Raw genomic sequence first — 20,926 nt, 5'->3', positions numbered from 1 at the left:
CCTTGTGTAATTTTTACATCAAACTGGACAGACATCAGATAATTAGAATATTTTTGGCACTTTTTCCTAAATTATTTGATGATGATCAGATTCATGTAAGGGCCAATAGAGAAAGAAAAAGTATGGCACTGTTTGAGTAGCATAATTGGCTTATATAAAAGGTAGTGTGTTATACATGAGGACAGTCTATTTCACTTAAAAGGTGATACAATACAAGGATTAAGAGCAAAGACTTTATAAGCAAACTGGATTCATTCAAATCCTGGTTATACCTCTTACTAATAACTCTGTGATCATAAGCAATTTAATTTAATTCCCTCTGTGCCACTCTTTTCTTATATGTAAAACTTACAACTTACAGTTATAAGAACTAAGTAAATTACTATATTCCAAGTGCTTAGAGTACCTGGTACATAGCAGCCACATGTTATTTGCAATTCTTATTTATTTGCTTTTTATTCTTATTACTTATTTTTTATTCTTATATTTTATGCCTATTTTCTTCTCCATCTCTTTATTGTTATTAATTCTAAAGGTCTGGAAGGTTTATAAAACAATGCATTTACTTCTTCACCCTCTAAAGCCTTCGTTCACACTCTTCCTTCTACCTATACCTCTGAAAAAGAAAATTTCGCCTCTTGCCTTGCTAGCTTCTGCTTATCTTGGAAGACTATTCAGGCTACACCTCTTTCAGGAAGCTTTGCTGGCTGCTAAGTCAGACACACCTTTTCTTTGTTCCCCCAGCATCCTCTGTTCACTCTCATGAATATACAGATCAATTGTCTTAGGGTTTTCTTCACTTTTTCTTTTGCTACTTAGTAGGCGTCATGAGGTCGCCTACTATATCTATGTCTTACTTTTCTTTGTGCTTAAATCTTTGTCTAATACAGGATAGTACTCAATTTATCCTTGAGTGAATGCATGAATAGCATATAACTTTTCTGTTACATGTTTCTGTTTAGTAGCTGTGCATTAAAATAATGTCCATTTATCTATTATTATCAACTTTGACTTTCAGATTTTCCTTCTTGGAATAATCCTGCTTCCAATTCGTGCCTTATTGGTTGGATTAATTATATTACTGGCATGGCCATTTGCTGCAATTTCAACAGTATGCTGTCCTGAAAAGCTGACCCACCCAATAACTGGTTGGAGGAGGTAAGAAATAAATATGTTCAAATATTTGGACATAATATGAAGATAAAAAGGGGTTTATCATAGGTTAGTCAGTGATCAATCGTTTTATCTAACTACTGCCTACTCAATTTTAATAATTTATTTTTGTTTTTCTGATGAAACTGGTCTTAATTTATCATATGTAGAACTGACTGCCCAGGTACATAATAATCTTCTCTTGAAGTTGTAGTTTCCTAAGGTTAAGACATTTTGTTTTCTGAGTTATTTCCAAAAAGTGATACATCTTTGGTTCTGAAAGATACCCAGTTAGTATACCTGAAACCATTGCAGCTATAAAATACCTTGCTTTCTTTTGCTCTTCCTCAGTTTTCACATTTGTTCTTGTTCCTGTACAGTAATGACAAGTTTTCTTCAGTGATGTAATTAAGTGGATCAGTTTTTTTGTTAATTACTTTAGTAGTTATTATTAATAACAACTTAATTATTAACCAATATAGCCTAGCTTTAAAAAATATTAGCATTAAGGCAGAATGGAACTGCCTCTTAGGCATTATCTAATTGGGATGGTATTAGAGAACAGACTGATCATGAATGAACAAAGCTACTGGTAAAAGTTCATTCTTATTCAGCAGAACCAAATTGTTGCCATCTGTGTGTCTTAAAAGCGGGGCCTCTTAATGTGGACTGCGCGGATTTCACATGGATTCCAAATTTACAGATGGGTTTTACGGCATTGTTGAACTCTCCGAAATTATGCACAATTTTTTCCCTCTGCCAAGGATATATTCCTTTCATCTAAATCTCAAATGTGAACACGTCCTCCAAAAATTTTGAGAAATACTGTTCTAGAAACTTTTAAAGAAATATGCAGTTTGCTGTTCAGTTCATGTTCTCGTGAACAAATGTCAATATCAAACACAAGGCAAGTTTGAAGTGGAAATGAATCCAGTGCTGCCAGTGCCCCAGAGAAATCTCAGTTCTTGCAAATCACACTCCTTTGTTTTATAACTCAGGGTTGCGTGGCATAAAACAATACTTCAAGAGATGTTTTTTTGTGACTCACCAACTCTGTTCCGATTATTTTTTTGGTTTCTATTGTTAGTCGTTCATGAAAACCTAGGATGATGGAAGGAATAGGCTGAGAATCCAGAAAATAGATATAAATGATAGAAAAGGAATTTTTACTTTTGTCAATTAAAACAGTATCTCTGTCTCCTCTCAAACAGGTAATGCTGGAGTTACTATGTGGCACCAGACTTTCAGCCATTTTTAAACATTTAAATGGAAGTGTTTAATGGCTCTGAATATGAGATAACTGTAGTTATCAGAAGCCACATCACTATAGATAAAAAACAAGAGGTTTGGAAATTTGATAAAGGGGCGCACTTTGTATCCTTACATGAACAGAGGTCTCGTCACTAACCTAAAAGGGAAGAAAGGGAAGTACAGTCCCTGTGCCCTCTGGACAAATACTTTGGTTTTCTGTGTCTTACTTACTGAGAAATAAAAGTCACAGAAACTTACTAGGAGCTAGTTGCTAATCGCTCCTCACTATATCATTGCAAGAATGTTGAGAGAATTTATCTGGAAACCTATTTTTTTAAACTCTCATTAGCTGGCATGGATGCGGGGAGATAGGAACACTCCTACACTGCTGGTGGAACTGCAAACTAGTACAGCCTCTGTGCAAAGTAATATGGAGATACCTCAAAGAGCTACAAGTAGACCTACCATTTGTTCCAGCAATCCCATTACTGGGCATCTACCGAAAGGAAAAAAAGACATTCTATGAAAAAGACACCTGCACCAGAATGTTTATAGTAGCACAATTCACGATTGCAAAGATGTGGAAACAACCCAAGTGCCCATCAATACATGAGTGGATTAATAAAATGTGGTATATGTATACCTTCGAGTTCTACTCAGCCACAAAAAACAATAGTGATCTAGCACCTCTTGTATTATCCTGGATAGAGCTGGAGCCCATTCTACTAAGTGAAATATCACAAGAATGGAAAAACAAGCACCACATGTACTCACCATCTATCTAATTGGTATTAACTGATCAACACTTATGAGCACATACAGTAGTAACATTCATCAGGTGTCGGGCAGGTAGGAGGGGGAGGATGGGATGGGTATATTCACACTTAATGGGTGCGGTGTGCACCGTCTGGGGTATGGCCAAGCATGAATCTCTGACTTGGGTGGGGCAAAGGCAATATATGTAACCTAAATGTTTGTACCCCCATAATATGCTGAAAAGAAACTCTCATTAGATACCTCGTGGGTGATGTATATATTTTATTTTTCATGAAAAGCTACATGCTTATTCACATACTGAGATATCCATCCTGTGTTTGCATTTCTGGGAGTTCTTTTTTCTTTTCCTATTTGATGAGTTTATCAAGGTCAGAGACCGTATCTTACTTGGCTTGTGTGTCCAGCACAGTTCCTGGCACAGTTTGATGGATTAATTGCTCTTTGGTAGCAGAATCTTTTTAAAAAGTAAAAGAAGTAGATTTCTGGAATCGTTTATGTGCATATCTGTTCCAGGGAAGTGAGATGGTGAATTTACTTCTGAAGATGCTTGATGATGTCTAAGAGCTATGACAATATAGATAACAAGACTTACTTTTAAAAAAATTATCCCTAAGGTAATTCTGAAGACAGTTTTAGCATGCGAGTTCTAAAAGTGTTTTGGGAGGTAACTGTCTTCATTACACAAATGTAGATTCCCAAGATTTCTTTGAAGAGCATTATTGATTTGGATGTCTCAGTGGGGGATGTGTGTTGAACATTCATTTTTATCAGTTTATAGTCTCAGAATGTGGGAGCCATTTATTAGCCACGTGTCCTTGGGCAAATTTACTTTATTTCTCTGTGCCTGTTTCCTCCTCTGTAAAATGGAAATAATAATACCTACATCATAAGATTAGGCTAAGCACGTAAAGCACTTAGAATGGTGCTTGACACTTGGCAGAAAGCGCTCCATGCAAGTGTTAGCTATTATTCTCCTTAGCTCATATTTTAACATGAAATGCCCTGACATGTTTTGGTTTCCTTATTGTATTTTAGAGTAAAGCCCTGCTGCCTGCTTCAATTAGCAAAGCTAATTATGTCTTTTCTGTATTTATTTGCAAAGGAAAATTACTCAAACGGCTTTGAAGTTTCTGGGTCATGCCATGTTCTTTTCAATGGGATTTATAGTTGCTGTGAAAGGAAAGATTGCAAGTGCTTTGGAAGCACCAGTTTTTGTTGTTGCCCCTCATTCAACATTCTTCGATGGAATTGCTTGTGTGGTAGCTGGGTTACCTTCTTTGGTATCTCGAAGTGAGAACGCACAGGTCCCTTTGATTGGCAGTAAGTACTTGTAATGGGTGAAATATTTTCATGCTCATGCTTTAAATTAAAAGAGTTATGTATAGTCTATTGATAACCTTTTAAAAAACATTAAAATAATAAAACATTTCAAACATGTTTATTGTAATATAGTACTAAGTGCAAAGAATGAATTTATTAAAGAAAGATTAGAGGACACTTCCCTATCTATAGCTTCACAGTTCTTTTTAAAAGTTATCTTTGTTACTATGCCATCATTTCTTTCTGTTGTTATATATAGTCAGAAAGACTGGTTTTCAAATACTAAACATGATTTGAGACAATTTAACTAAAGAATTGGTGAAAGCACAGGTTACATGCTATTTCATGAATTTCTCTTCAGGGTATTAGGCTGATAAATGCCCTAAGTCTTTTCTCCTAACTCTGTTTTCTTCATCATTGCCCCCAAAATCTCCATGAGGGCCGTATGTGTAACTCTTTGAAAATTATGATGTGGAACAATAAGTGCTTCCTGCCGTAAAAAATAATGAAGCAAGTGAAGTGTTTTTCCCACCAGATGCTTTGGTCTCTCCCTCAGGAATTAGTCTCCAAGTAACTGCTCCTTGTTGTCCCAAGGTCGTTGTAAACATCAAGTGATGACAGTAGGTGTGAAAGTTGCCTGATGTTGCCTTGGTGCTCTGGAGAAATAATAGTAGTTCTTGCAGCTTTGTTATTCAGCTAAGACACTTTTTTTAAACGTAACTACTGTGTGTTGTGTAATATGGCTTTTTCCTGAATAGTTGTATAGCAATAGATTTTTGGTAAATTGAGGTTTATTTTGCATGTGCGAGGAAGCTATCTATTTAGAAAACTGTTGTGCTGAAAATTTTAATAAACTGATTAATAATTGCTCCCTCCTTATGTGTACCATGAATTTATAGAATCAGTTTTCAGGTATTCCTAAAATAAAACAAGATAATCTTGTAGTGTATCCCAAAGGTTTAATGTCAATTGAGGAAGAAGACCTTTAGGAAGAAAATTGCATTTGTTTCTTTTCATACTTTTGCTGCTTACTTCTGTTAAATCAATGAAATGTATCTACTTCTCCTTCTGAAATTAAAAGCTAAGTTCTAATAAACTTTGAACTGGAGTTTTTTGGGTTTTTTTAAATTATTAACTTTGATTTACTATCATTTTAATTTTTCATAACATTTGTTGTATGATACATCCAGTATTATTGCTGTGGTAGCTTTAGCCAAAAAATGGCTTGGTTGTGACTTTTTGTTTGTTTTAAAGGACTGTTACGGGCCGTGCAACCAGTGTTGGTGTCCCGTGTAGATCCAGATTCCCGAAAAAACACAATAAATGAAATAATAAAGCGAGCAACATCAGAAGGGAAATGGCCCCAGGTAAAACACAATAGGAGATACTAAAGCTCAGTCATACTCAACAGTGTGATGGTTTTGCTGAAAAAGTGATTAATGTCTTTAATCTTATCTGAAGTATATTTAGATGGTGTTTTTCTGTTCAAGGGGCACATTAAAATCACCTGTAGACCCTTTTTTTCTAACTTTACCATCTCACCACCCCTTCCTTGGAATGCCTTTTGAGGGCAAGGGAGGGACATTTATTGCATAATAAGCCAGGGGTGATTCTAACGAGTATCCCTCTGTGTTTCCCGGATGAAGACAAGTGACATCTGGCAGACTAGTAGTCCTGCATTGATCTGGCCACGCAGGATAACATGTAGATATTAAAGTACCAAGAGGAAGTATGACCGACCAGAAGGTTTTAGAAACTAAGACATATGAGGAAATATTAAAAAGATAATAGGGAATAGCTGGCATTGGAATAGTGTTTGATTTTTCTCTGTGGATCCAAGGCATATATCTAGGACTGGTAGGTGGGAGATAACAAGTAGATAGATCTCAGCTCATTTTGCTCATTTTGAGGAAGAACTTTCTGTCTGTCCAGGGGTAGAATGGTCTGATTTGGAATCCCTTTTTTAGAATGTTTAGGCATTGGCTAAACAACCACTTGGGGGGGATATTGTAGAAAGAATTCAAGCATTAGAGATGTTAAGTGACTTTTAATGCCCCTTCCAGCTCTGAGATTTTATGATTCACTCTATATCCATTCATTGTTAGTAGTGCAGCTGTAGAATTTCCCCTGAATAGAATATATTTGATATTGTACCCAATTGTTATAGGAAACCCATTTTTTAAATTAGAAGATAGAATTATACCTATTCATAATTTTTATTTTATGAATAACTTGTTATCATGGCAGTGTAGCTCAGTGTTTTTCCCCTTTAATTATTATAAAATACACGTTACTAATTGCTGTGGTGCAGGGATTTTCTTTTTCATTTTATGTAATTAGCAATTTACTCATGGCTAAATTTTAAAAGCATCAGAAAATCAAGCTGCTATTTTATTTGGTTAATGGGAAAAGTAACTGTACTACATATCTTTCATGTGGAAAGCATAAAGTACATTAAAAGCTAAAAACACTTAAAAATAAAAAAAGATACTAAGTTGTATTCCATATGTCAACTAATTCAAATAAACATAAAGCATATTGTAAGCATTCCTTCCTTTGTCCTCAAGACATCCCTGAGCTATATGTTGTGGGAGTGAATATCATTTAATGGGAAAACTGAAATAAAGAAAGTAGGAAATTATTTGGTTAAGGATGAAGTGAAGAAAGAATTTAATATAGCCTGACGTACACTTTGTGTACACCTTGACCATGACTTATTCTCTACACTTCCTTTTAAGTTTATTCAGATCATTAGTATCATCATTAAGAAACATTTGTTAACTGTATTCTCTATTCAAAGCCTAAATCCATTTTCTGATTATCTTAATGTTCAGACACTATACTTCTTTTAGAGGAAAATTGAATAATCTGATTGTAGTTTTCATTAGAATCAAGTGTTAGCCTTTGATTTCATTTTTGTTTTTTAAGCATTGGCAGCTGTTTGTGAAGTCATAAGAAAGTGAGTAAAGAGGTAATATATTAATTAGACTGAAATATTAAATCTATTCCTTTTCTCCCAAGATACTAGTTTTCCCAGAAGGTACTTGTACTAATCGTTCCTGTTTGATTACTTTTAAACCAGGTGAGATAAATTAAATTATGTATTATAATAAAGTAACATGGAAGATTTCTCAAATGATTTGATAGCAATACACAAAATAACTCTTTGGTTTGCTCTGAGCACTTCTTCTTTTCTGATAAGTTTTAGTGTTGTGGATCCACAGAACTCCTTTGCTTTCTCTTTTGGTATGATAACCCCTTCTTCCTTGTAATGTTTCCTCTGTGTGGGTTTGTGTGTTTGAGTAGAAACCACTGCCATTTCTCTTTTCCATCGGGGAACCCTCATAGACACATGGTGTCCTATGTGATCAAACAGAAAACCTGTGTTACATTATCATTATAAAGTCTTCAAATGCCTTCTAGGGTTCACTTTTTTTAACATTGCAATGTCACTGAATACAACTTTCTTTGTAATTTGTAACACTTTAAAATGTTTATCTGCTGCTAGAATGCTCACCGCCTATGAATCACTTCTATAAATAGCAAGTGTGGTGGTTATTGCTTCAAGCATTGGGTTTCACGTAAACTTTCTTCTTTTCTCTTTGTCTTGATCTTGTCATTACTTTTTTTAAAAATCCTGTTGAAGGATAGGTATTTGGAAAATGAAAACAAGTGGAGAAACAAATAAATATTTTAAGTGGTTTAGGCACAGCATTTAATATTTTCTTAAATAGTTCTTAATCCTAAAAATTCCTCATTTTGGTAAACAACACTAAGGATTTCCCCAACATTTAGCAAATAATTTCAGTTATGTACACTCTTAAGATATTCAGTATATTTATACTGATTATTAATTTTTTTCTTTATTATAAAACTTTTATTCATATACAAATGTATTATAAAATTTCAATGTGGTTATAGGAGCCTTCATTCCGGGAGTTCCAGTGCAGCCAGTCCTCCTCAGATACCCAAACAAACTGGTAAGCATAGTATTTTACCATGGGAAGAATTTCAAGTATTCCAAACAGCACAAATTCTATAGGACTATTTTTAATATTTGAATGATGTTGTAAATAGAGAAGTGATAGACGCAGATAGGCAGACTCATTTTGCTTGCCACATCTAGTTTTTAAAATTCTGCCCCATAGGCATATATTATTATTATTTTGCTATTGCTATACTTCAGGAAGACGTTTCCTTACCTTCTACTCTAGTGTTACTATGGTCATATGATTAAGTCACATATTAGGGTCTCGTTAGACTGCGTAGTAGAAATTTGTGATTTTCATTAAGTCTAGAGGGAAATTTTTTCTGATTAGTGGTCATTACTAGTAGAGAAGGATTAAAGTAGCAGGATAAATTTGGGAGAGGCTTGGTCTTTAATTACTGGCTCAGTACTTACTACCTGTGTGACCCTTGGCAAGTAGCTTAATTAAATAAGAAAATATCTGAAAAGAGCTTAACATCTTGTATAAAGTCCAGAGTGGACTCAGGAAATAGTCTCTTCTGCTCCAGCTGGGCACATTGTTGTCCTCTGGATACTGATTGTACTACCATTTTCCTAAAGACGGATTTTTGAGGCAATATTTTGGTTCTGAGAGGAACTTTTTTTTTTAAATGAGAGAATTTATATAAAAAGGCAGGATGTTAGTTATCTATGCTATCTAAGATTAAGATCAGTTCAACGTTCTATTCACAGTCTTGTTTCTCAACGTTGGGCACCTATGATTAAGAAAAAGAATTAAAATCTATCAAACTTTTATTCATTGCATTCCACCTATAGATTTGAATTTATCATGTATTCAAATTCTTTTACTATACACTACTTTATTATTCTTTTCTCCCAAATAAACTTTTCTTTTTGAGTACTGATATATTCTGGGGTTTGGGGGTTTTTTTGTACATAATTTACTTATCGAGATATGTTCATATTAGGAAAAAAATAACTAAGTATGCACAATAGTTTTTTTAAAAATTCAGAACAGCTCGTTCCATAAAAAGGTAGGTGATGACATAAGGAAGAGAGATCTTTGCGTGTATATAATCCAAGAATTCATAGATCAGTTCACTGTTCTTTAATAATGATAATATGCTTATTTTGCTTTTCAATATGTTGCCTTTAATTTCAGAAAAAGATGTACAGGAATCCCTGTATTAAAATAAGATCTTTGTTTTATGTATTATAACAACTTAAATGCTTCTGTTATTGTAGGACACTGTGACCTGGACTTGGCAAGGATATACATTGTAAGTCACTTATGTCTATTATTAGTTTTTATAAATTTTATTTTAGTGAACAAAAGGAAATATCATTTATTCTTTATTTTTAAAAAAGCCTTGTTTTTATAAAAGTAAAGATTTCTGATCAGAGTCTTAAATCTTGTAACTGGTCAGTCTCTGTAGAGAGAGGATCACTGTCTTGCTCATTAACCCCTAGTGTCTCCTGTGGGCAGAATTTTAGTCATCTGTCATATTCAGATGAGTCTCAAGTGTCTGTCTGCCAGTTTGTAAGTGACCTAGTTTGCATCATACTTAGCTTGAATTTTGTGGTTTCGTTTCGACTGCAGATTCGGCATTATCAAGTGTCTCCATCCTTGTTACCACATTGATTTAAGCAGTTAAGAGCAAGTTAGTCATATGCCCTGAAATACCTGGGATGTGTCTGATATGAGCTGAGAAAATAGTTAACCAAGATTTCAGTTCTGTTCTTGGATTTTGAAAACACTGGCATCAGCAGTTTCTGGAAGCATTTAAGACGGGAGAGGAATACAGTTTCTCTATTAGGCAAGCTGAACTGAAATAGGCCTTTAAAAAGAACAGACCATATAGAAACTTGCTTTCTCTCAAGATCTTTTTTTAGTTCTCCCTGGATAAGTCTGAGCCTGTTTAAATTTTAGTGAGAACCATCTGAAACACCTGGATTTGAGGACTTTCCCCAGGGCCTTGTCCACTTTTGATATAGTTAAGCCCAGAGTTCAAATAATGTTGTTAATAAATAGGTGACATCCCTTTGGAAATATTTAAAAGGAAATTGTAATTTACCTTCAAGAACATTGTAGGCTTCTTTAGATACCTTTTACATAATCCAACCAACTTCTGAAAATCAATTTTTAATACTGCATAATTATTTATAATTATAAATATTTCTATTTCTTATAAGGTTTTTTTTTAATTTTTTATTTTTTTTGAGACAGAGTCTTGCTCTGTCACCTGGGTTAGAGTGCCGTGTCATCAGCCTAGCTCATAACAACCTCAGACTCCTGGGCTCAAGCGATCCTCCTACCTCAGCCTCACAAGTAGCTGGGATTATAGGCATAAGCCACCAAGCCCAGCTAATTTTTCTATTTAATAGAGATGGGGTCTTGCTCAGGGTGATCTGGAACTCCTCACCTCAAGCAATCTTCCCGCCTCGGCCTCCCAGAGTGTTAGGATTACAGGCGTGAGCCACCTCGCCCAGCCTATTTCTTATAAGTATTATAATAATTATAAAAACTTATTCATTTTTTGTAAATTGCTTTGAAATATAAATTTAAATCAGAATAGGTAACTGATGGGCCCGTGGAATAGACATTAACATATGTGAAACATTTATATTTTTGTTGTGCTTCAGTCCTTGGTAGTTGAAGATAAGCAAATAACACCAAAAATAAAGAATATAAATTATAAAAGATATCTAGACAGCATATTATCTTTAACTCTCCAGAAAATCAGTTTATTCATTTGTGTAGAATACATGTTTCATGCCACTAGTGATTTTGAATTCCTGGTTTTCAGCTCCTATATAAGAGAAAATTTGGGGAAACTAGTGTGAGAGCACTTTAGAAAAAGAGGTACCTTAAAACTGGACAGGTAGCTTACTTATATTTCCTGAAGTGTGTGATCCTTTGGGCCTTTATGAGTTAAGTTTCTTATGGAGATAGTGACTTTGGGCTCATTATACAGTCTGTGTGACTTTTTTTGCTTGCACGACAGTCCAGTTAGAAACGGAGATCAAATAGGAGAAGGTTTTTCTGGAAGGGGAAAGTAGAAGGGTTTAGTTAATCCAAGCTTCTAATAGAGCTCGGAAGTGTGTAAAAAGGAGAAAAAGTTGGAGAGAGAATTCAGTACAGAAAGGAAGAAAAAAATATTTTAAGAGTTCCAAGATTGCTTAGGGCTTATAAACAAGCACAAAATCTTTAAAAGGCACAACTTTGTTTTGCCCAAATGCCACGTGCACTTACCTGTGGAAAATCTCATTTCCACCTTCGTCTTCTAATCTACTTAATGTTATTGTTAGCACTGTGTCTATTACTTCTAAATCGGTTTTCTCAATTGTCCTTGCTCCAAGTGCTATTCTAGACACAGATGTAAGGAAGACATTTTATACAAAGCAGATATCCTAAGGGAGAGGAGACTCAGGGAATAAACTTTAAGAAGGGCAGCTATAAAAAGCTGTTTTGTATCAGTTGAAGAAGTATTTGATTTGTCTGTAGTATGCACAAGAAAGGTTTAATGAGATCTTATGTGTGGTTTCATTTTTTTTTACAGCATTCAAAATTTTCAGAATAACTTTTGTATCTGTTCAAATAATTGAATTCCACAGCTCCATTTAAATAATTTAAAAAACAATTTACCTTATGGTGGATAATGTGGATTGACTTTGTTTGAAGTTTATAGATAGTAAAATATTTTTTCCCTTTTAGATGGAAGGTTTGAGAACTGATACATTAACAGTTTATAATTAATTATGGAGATAGTAAATCTTTCTACATTCCTTTTTTTAACTGAATTCCTAAACTCCTAAATTCCTTTAGTGAGCCCCCTCAGGTAATTTTTACAGATAAATTATATTTTAATTTCTTAATAGCAAAAAAAGGTTGGTTGGTTGTTTTCTCAAACATGCAGTCTAATCCACTCTACCTGATTTCTGGGTCAACTGTCTAATGAGGCTAAACTAAAAATCCCATAGAAATCTTATCCAGAGAGTCTAAATATTTACTGGAAATCTATAAGTAGAAGCAACTATTTCAAAAATTATCTTGCAAGGGTTGGTTAACCACTTTAAAGAAAGCCTTGGTGAAATTTAAACCTTTCGGATTTCCCCATAACCAAAACTGGGACAATTTTGATAAAGTTTTTGCCTTTAAGGAAAGGTCCACTGATTTTATTTTTTTATAATATCAGAAAATTTAGAAATGTAAAGTTCTACTGAGAACTTTTTCCATAAACACACTCATGTACCTTGAAATGTAGCCTTGGATAATTTCTCTGGAGACTTAGGCCTGTGAGTCTGTGTTGCCAAGGAAACTTCAAATTTGAGGTTTAGTCTATTGAGCTGTAGCTCTGACTCACAAATACATATTTAGTGTTCATTTGATAATTTAGCTTTTGAATAGCAAGAATGTCTAAGTCCAAGAAGTGTTATAGCTGTAGTGTAGCATTTATAAACAAAAAATACATATGAAGTGTGATATGGGGGTGTTTGTAAAGAAAGGATTGTTGAGTAACATTAGATGGTATTTCTATTACCATTTAAAGATGGCTTTCTCTTTTTTCTATTCAGCATTCAGCTTTGTGTGCTGACTTTCTGCCAACCCTTCACAAAGGTAGAAGTGGAGGTAAGTCATTCAAAACGTAGCCTTGGTGCTTGAGATTTGGCCTTTCCTTTAATTTTGAATTTCTAGTCTAGAGAGACCAGATGTAAAGGTCCACCACCTTTAAAATGAGCCTTGGTACTTTACAAATTGTGTATCTCAACCCAAGCTGTCAGATTTAGTCCTTAAAATCATGTAAGGAAACACCTCTAACTTCTGGGAACTTGGCCAGAATGGCATTACCTGTTCTCATCCTTTTACTCCTTTTAATGCTGACCTCTGCCAAGTTCAATGATATGCTTTGAGATCCTGCCAGAAGGAGCTGATGGGAGCCGATAGAGCCCCACAACTCCTTGAAGAGTATGTTTTGTGAAAACTGAGAAGTGCTGTTTGGGGATTAGGGGAGAGACACAGACGTCAGAAGCCCTGACATAGGGAATCACTCTGCATGTGGAAAGCATGAGAAAATCCTATCTGGGAGGCAGCTCATGCCATCATTCACAGGACAGAGTCTTTTGGTTTGAGTTGCAGTGGCAGGTGGGGCGTGGGGGAGTAATTAGAACATTTTGAAAATTGTGACCAGATTTTTAAGGTCTGATGGTTGACTTCAGAGATGTTCTTAGTTTCTAGATATGATATGGACTAGACCCCTTAATTTAAAATCCAGTGGGTTTTAGTGAGACTCTCTGGTAGTCTATGAAGAAAGAGGGTTAGAATAGCAGGCACCCGGATTTTCTGATTGCAGCCATGGATTGTGGAATGAAAACCTTAAATTTGCATATTTAATGCAGAGTTCTGAGTTGGCCTAGTGCTCTAAGTGACAGGACTGTGGGATTAAATTCACAAGAACACTATTTTACTTTATTGAATGGCTTAGTGATTCAGCCATTTAGAGCTTATCAGCAATGCCAAATGATAAGGAGGGAAAATTATATTTCAAAATGAGTGTAACTTTAGTCAAATTTTCATGAGGTGTGTACGTTCTCTGCCTGCCTTAAAAATATGTTTTTTGATTATATTCCACACCTCCCCACTTTTAAAACCAGCTTAGCATCTCTCATTGTGGCCAAAAAACACTAGTTTTAGGGATGTCCGTAGACATTTTTTAAAAAATAACTACTCTATTAAATTTAGGAAGTACCAGTGTAAACAAAGTGAATCAGGTTTCTTTTCTGAAGACTTCTCAGTGCCTTTGAAATGTGTGACCACAGAGAACCCCTTTTTCTCTGAATATCTCTAGGAGCCAGTGTTCTATAGAATGCACTTCAGGAATCCCTGTACTGTAACATTTCTGAGTACTTCAAGCACTGCTCTTTCTGCTTTAATAGCTGCTTAGGTAGTCTAGCCCTGTTTCATTTTTCTAAAAAGGAACAAGAAAACCTATACTTAAAACAGCCATGCTATCTTCTCTGCAAGATAATGTCCCTCTTTCTCAATATACCCCTCCGCAGCTAAAGCAAATTGTAGCAACAGATGTGGAAATGCACACAGAACTGTCCTTTTTTGTCTAGCATACGTGTCAGCAGTCAAACTGTGTTACAACAAGAGGTATGCAGATGCCTCTTTTTTTTTTTGCCATGACCACTATTACCACATTTCCTTTTCATGTCATGGCTTTCTTTCTTTCTTTCTTTTTAAAAAAATTACAATATTTGCATGCTCCAGCTGGGTCTGAGACCTATTTGGATAATATTTTCTGGCAAAGAAAATAAGGTATCCTTTGTTCAAGAACTTCACAAACAAAATGGCTTTCAGCTGGTTGAAATAGCTGAATCGGTAAAGATTTGATGAATTAGAATTGTGGCGCAGAGCAAGAGGATGAGAATTTGTGGAGTCCAGATTTGGTACAGGTATTCTTATTTTAATTATATTTATTTTACATTTATGATATACCTTTCACCCAGGCAACTCCTAAAGCACTTTATGATATTTGAATATTTTAACTCCCCACTGGTCTAGATGTAACTGAAAATGTATTCCAGGGCACTAAGTATATCCACGCCCTGGCTTGAGGCTCCAACTTCTCCAGTACATCTGTGAAGGCCAAGCTCGAGACTGGTAGCAGCCTCAGTTCATTTACTTGCTCCAATTTCAATTGTCTTGGTTGATCAGACGTAACCCTCTCTCTTTTCTGTCTCTTTAAAATTAATATAAATCCTTGTTATTATTTTGAATATGTTTTTAGAACTTCTTGAATATTAAGTAAACCTAATTCAAGATATATTATTTAAGAACATAGTATTAGTTATACGGTTTTTCAAATGAACTCTGAGTGGATTATTAAAGTGCCCTTTTAGACACTCTTGCTCTTGTAAGTCACAGGACTTACATTCTGTTGACTGCCCTGACCTTTAGTTTCACAAGTATCCCCTCAGTAATGATGATTATCAAATTCTTTAATTACCAAAATCACTGGATATCTCAAGTCTAGTGAATATAATATTGAGGGATATCTTCTCACCTCCTCTCCCCATCCCTCTCTGCTTCCCCAACATAGAGATTTAAAGTATTTTTTTGACTCTTAGATCATAAAACTGTAAGTTCCAAACCTCATGTCCTGTGTGATTGGTCTTCTGGCATCCTTGAGCAATGAAGACATGAGTGTCTACAGAATAGTTTTACTGAAAGTTATTCTTTGAATCACAATGTGACATAATGGGTATGTTTAAAGTGTTTCTCAGCCATCAGTTTTATCCACCAGCTCCTTCACGAGCGTGCCTGTATAAAGGTATGGCTTTGAAGACAGGGAGTAAGATAGCTAGTAGGAAACCACAAAATATGACATAAATGAAGAGCTGCTAGTTTATCTGATGAGAGAGAATACATGCTAAGTCAGACTATATAGCAACAAGGGTGCAGCAGGTAGCTTATGTGCAGCAACAGGCATTCACATTGACTGTCCAGTTTCCTTCTTCATAGGCTGTATCTCAGTTTGTATTCAAAGCATGTTAACGTTAGAAGCCATCCAGTGTCTTATAGATGCATAAAAACGATTTGTCTATAGCCATATAGACATGTAATAGTCCCCACTTATCCTTGAGGGATATAATCTGAGACCCCCCAGTTGATACCGCAAACTACAGATAGTACTGAGCCCTATATATACTATGTTTTTCCTAAACATACATACCTATGATAAAATTTAATTTATAAATTAGGCATAGTAAGAGATGAACAACAATAACAAATAATAAAATAGAACAATTATAACAATATGCCATAATAAAAGTTATGTGAATGTGTTCTCTCTCTCAGAGTATCTTATTGGACTATACTCTCCCTTGTGATAAAAAAGGGATAGAGCAGGATGGCATGAGATTTCATCACACTACTCAGAACAGCATGCAATTTAAAACTTATGAATTGTTTATTTTATATATAAATACACACACACACAAACACACACATATATATATTTTAAAGATACAGGGTCTCACTCTGTTGCCTAGGCTGGAGTTCAGTGGCATGATCAGAGTTCACTATAACCTCAAATTCCTGGGCTCAAGCCATCCTCCCACCTTAGCATCCCAAGTAGCTGGGACTACAGGTGTGTGCCACTACACTCAGCTAATATATTTTATTTTTGTAGAGACAGGGTTAGGTTATGTTGCCCAAGCTGGTCTTGAATTCCTGGCCTCAAGTGATAATCCCACCTCGGCCTCCCAAAGTGCTGGGATTACAGGTGTGAGCCACCATGCTCAGCGTGAATTGTTCATTCTAGAATTTTTTATTTAAAATTTTCAGACCACTATTGACTGTTGGTAACTGAAGCTGAAAAAAATAAAACCTTAGATAAGGGAGACTGCCATATTTTGCTTTAGAAAAATTTGTTCACAAAGCTTATAGCTCACTAAAACATTAGGCCTATAGCATTAGGCCTAAAATATACTTCGTGGTGAGCAATTCATTGCCTTAAGAAATAGAAAGTGATTTTTTCTCATTTAAAAAGAATTTCCAATTTAGGAAGGGATTGAAATTATTATAATAATGAGTGTTATGATCAATACCTACACATATATACCACTTTTTAAATTTTCAATTATCTTTCCCTAATTACCTAGGGAAGGTTCATATACATTTATGTAGTTTATTTAAATATCCAAACACTAAAATTATTTGTAGTTTTGAATATAAAATGGGCCTCTTAAACCTTCTTCACACTACACACACACACACACACACACACACACACACACACACATACCCCACATATACACTTGTCTTAACAAAGCTAATTTCTTCTGGAACTTGGTAAAATTCTGGAATTTGTACATACTAATAGAGAAATGGAGTGTTATAAAAATAGTGTTAGCTGGAGTTTTTGTTCTAATTCTGCTACTACCTACTTGTATGTGCCTGAGCAAATTACTTAAGCCTCTCTAAGCCTATGTTATCACTGGCAAAATGGGGATAATACTTATTTTTTAGGACTGTGAGGATTTAGTAAGGTTACTATGTGCTGGCACATGGTGGGTGTTCAGTAAGCATTGGGTTTTATTCATACTTCCCTTCTCATTTGGATGTTTCTCTGCTTTGGGGAAGGAAGCTACAGATGCTCATAAATACCTTTCTTTTTCATTTTCTCTCTGAAGATTTAAAAGAAGAATCATGGAAAGAACTAGAACTATACCTTTGTTAAGATAGTCCTTTAAATCTTTTTCTGTTACAAGGAGAAAAGAAAAGATTGATCATAGTGTCATCACTTGTCAATCTTCCTCTTCCTCCTCATCATTTATTTAGTAGAGAGGAACATGCTTGATATGGTCAACAAACAATGAAGAAACTAGTTTTACCAGCACTGAGCACTTGTGTAAAGCACTGGCTCTGGTTAATGGGTAGTCTGAAATGATAGACTGAGGAATTTTGACTGTATCTTTTGTGCAGTGTAAGGCCCGAGAGAAGGTGGGGACTCTGGGAGCAAAAGTGCAAACAAGAGGTATTTGTCTGGGAAACATGCCGATTAGTCTCCTCCTCTGGGACGGGGTGGCTCAGAGTCAAGTACGGTGAAGGTATAGAGAACACTGTGCCTGAAATGGGGACGGGAGTGGAGCTATGGGGCCAGTATCAGGTGCGATGGGAAAGGAAATAGAAGAAGGTCACACAGGCTATCTTCTTTATGAAGTTGAAAGCAAAGTGCCATTGGGCCAGGGAGAATGAGGTAAAAGCGGAATTGCAACTTGAAAAGCATGGCACATGTGTAACTTCCTTTAACACCTCAGTGTTCCCTAACAGGAGTGGGAAAGCAGGATCAGGAGAGGTGACCGAGGTTGTGTGATTGGCACTGCGGGTCTGGCAGAAGTGAGAGATTCTAGGTGACAGAAAGGCCATGTGGACATGTCGGACTCCCAAGTGCAGTGTAGAAGGAAGGCAGATGCTGCCAGAGGGAGTGGGTAAAGAGGAAGGAGTAGGTAGGTCCTGATGTGACCATTAGGTTGTCACCGTGTAAGCAAAACCAGAGTAGGGGGGAAATAAGCACTCATGGATAATGAGGGAAACTGACTGAAGAACTTGTCAGGAGGAAGAAATTAGATGTGTTTGTTTCTGTGGCTGAAGTGGGGTTGAGAATATCTGTGGCCAAGGTGTCAAATGGGTCATCAATGGAAGTACTGAGGCTAATGACAGAAGAAGGTAGAAAGGAAAACTCGGGGTCCTGAAGCCACTGGGGTATTCAGATGTGTGTTAGGGGCCGTGAGAGAGAGTAGCAATCACCTTCCCCTCTCTTTAGTTGATCTTCCTTTCCAAATAAAGGGTGCATTCATGCTGTGAGCCTTGAATGACTTTGTACTAGACGGAAATGTGATATAGAGGGCAAGGTCTTATCCTAAGAGAGGTGACTTTTTATTAGAATTTTCACTGAATTACTTCTCAGGAGGCACGGGGCCTCAAGGGCCGTGAGTGGCAAGTCCAGGCTTTTAATTACTTTGTACTGTCAGTGGAATTTTTTCCTCAAGAATAAAATGCCATGTCAATATGAGAGTTATGGAAAATCATTTTATGGAAAATATTACCTGCACTAAGAGAAACCAAACCCATAGTTCATTGTATTATGTGTGATTGATTAACAGTGTAGCAGCAATTTATGTTTCAAGGTTTTCACTATGTGCTTTTATGACCTATAAATCAAGTGTATTGTAAATGGTCATTCGGCTTTTCTTTTAAAATGAAGAATTATATGGCAATGTAAAACTAATTTTTATACTGTTCAAGTTTTACGAACATTAATTGTAGCTTACTGTTTTCTTCCTTGGATTTCATACTAAGCAAACATAAGAAATTTTGCAGATCAGGATGGAGGGAATTTTTAGAAATATTTCTTTGCAAAGATAGTTGTTCTGGATATATTAGTATGTGGGGACCTCTGGTGGCATAATTTATTTTTCCATCTTAAAGAATAGATGCAAAATGGAGAGCCACACATGGAATTCCAGTTGGGGAAAGGACTTTAGGGATCTTCCAGTCAAACTTTTTCATTTGGTAGGAGAGGGAACTGAGGCCCCCAAAAGCTAAATGGGTTTTCCAGGATCGGAGCAGGGCCCAGGCAGCAACCCCAGCTGAGTGCTCTTTCTGAGGCATGGCAGGATCCCCTTGGAGAGGCAGTTAATAAGATAAATGTGCAAAGTAAAAGGTCATATAGCACGTTATTGTATAATTCCTATGCATCTTAGCTTAAAAATGCCACTTGCATCCATGCTGTCCTCTGCATCCTCACTCCCTCTATTCAAGGTCTGATCATCTCTCCCAATTGTAGTAGCTTCCAGGTGTTCTCCCTGCTCTTGAGCCATCTACTCCCTACCACTGAAGTTACTACTTGAAAACTTGGACTTGGTCATGTGACTTACCAATGCCTGTAACATGATTCACAAGATTTGGAAACAGGTCCATTTGAAGAACGTGGTATAGCCCTGCCACTTATGTGTGGCCTTGGCTATATTGTTTAACCTCTTCCATTCTTCATCTATCAAGTGCCAAATAGTAGGACTTGCCTCAAGGAATTGTTTAGAAAGTTAATCATATGAAGCCCCTCATATAAAGTACCCAGCACACAGTAGGTGCATAATGGCTGGTAGCTCTTATTGGTGGATTTGGTTCATTGTATCATAAATTTCTACCCTACTGCTTGGAGAGCTTCTTGAGGGCAGGGACTTCATTGTCATGTCTTCAGGGGTTAATGCAATGTCTGACTCATAATAGGGGCCTAAGTAATATTTGTTGCATGGAATTGAGCCTGAGCCATGAAACTTTGAGCAAGTCATTTAATCTTTGTGAACCCCAATTCCTTATGGCAAAAATGGGGGAAGAAGTAATAAAGTAATGCATATAAAATAACTAGCGTAATGCCTGGTTTATAGTTATAATTCAATAGACAGTAGCTATTGACAAAATCACACTTCTCCTTAAAAAGCCAAGATCAAGTATTAGCTCTTTTGTAGAATACCCTCTCCCCAGGTAGCACCTGCCTCATTTGGCTGCATTTCCCTGCCAGTGTAACTTCTATTATGTCATGTAACCTATGCTCTAGAAAGGTAGGGCATTTACTATATTGATAGTTTATACAGTAATTTATTTAGCACTTAATGTCTTAGGCCTGAGGATTCTTATGGAAAGATATATTTGTCTTTCAGTTTATGCCTGTTCAAGTACCAAGTGATGAAGAAAAAAATGATCCTGTCCTTTTTGCCAATAGAGTCCGGAATTTAATGGCAGAGTAAGTGTCTATATGTGATTATAACCGGTAAATAACTCGAAAATTATTTGTAAATATCATTGAACATAGTTTTAAGCCTTTTTTTCCCCTAAGAACCTCATTTCCCAACTCATTTTGGTAAGTAAAATAATGAGCCCATGGATGCTGT

At 36.0% G+C, this 20,926-nt stretch overlaps 1 protein-coding gene across 2 annotated transcripts in view; it reads left to right on the top strand.

The window, feature by feature from the left end:
* LPCAT2 (lysophosphatidylcholine acyltransferase 2) overlaps positions 1 to 20,926 on the top strand; it is a 62,366-nt gene that overhangs the window by 7,531 nt on the left and 33,909 nt on the right. For both annotated transcript variants that reach the window (XM_045533768.1, XM_045533769.1), the window contains exons 2-9: positions 1,019 to 1,158; positions 4,283 to 4,500; positions 5,755 to 5,867; positions 7,522 to 7,582; positions 8,422 to 8,480; positions 9,713 to 9,747; positions 13,043 to 13,097; positions 20,696 to 20,778. In XM_045533768.1, the coding sequence (XP_045389724.1) occupies positions 1,019 to 1,158; positions 4,283 to 4,500; positions 5,755 to 5,867; positions 7,522 to 7,582; positions 8,422 to 8,480; positions 9,713 to 9,747; positions 13,043 to 13,097; positions 20,696 to 20,778 (764 nt within the window). The remainder of the gene's footprint in view (positions 1 to 1,018; positions 1,159 to 4,282; positions 4,501 to 5,754; positions 5,868 to 7,521; positions 7,583 to 8,421; positions 8,481 to 9,712; positions 9,748 to 13,042; positions 13,098 to 20,695; positions 20,779 to 20,926) is intronic.

Source organism: Lemur catta, chromosome 20, assembly GCF_020740605.2.
Source record: "Lemur catta isolate mLemCat1 chromosome 20, mLemCat1.pri, whole genome shotgun sequence".
Lineage (NCBI taxonomy): Eukaryota > Metazoa > Chordata > Mammalia > Primates > Lemuridae > Lemur > Lemur catta.
Note: the sequence above shows the minus strand (reverse complement) of the source record. Positions and strands in the feature narration are given on the sequence as shown.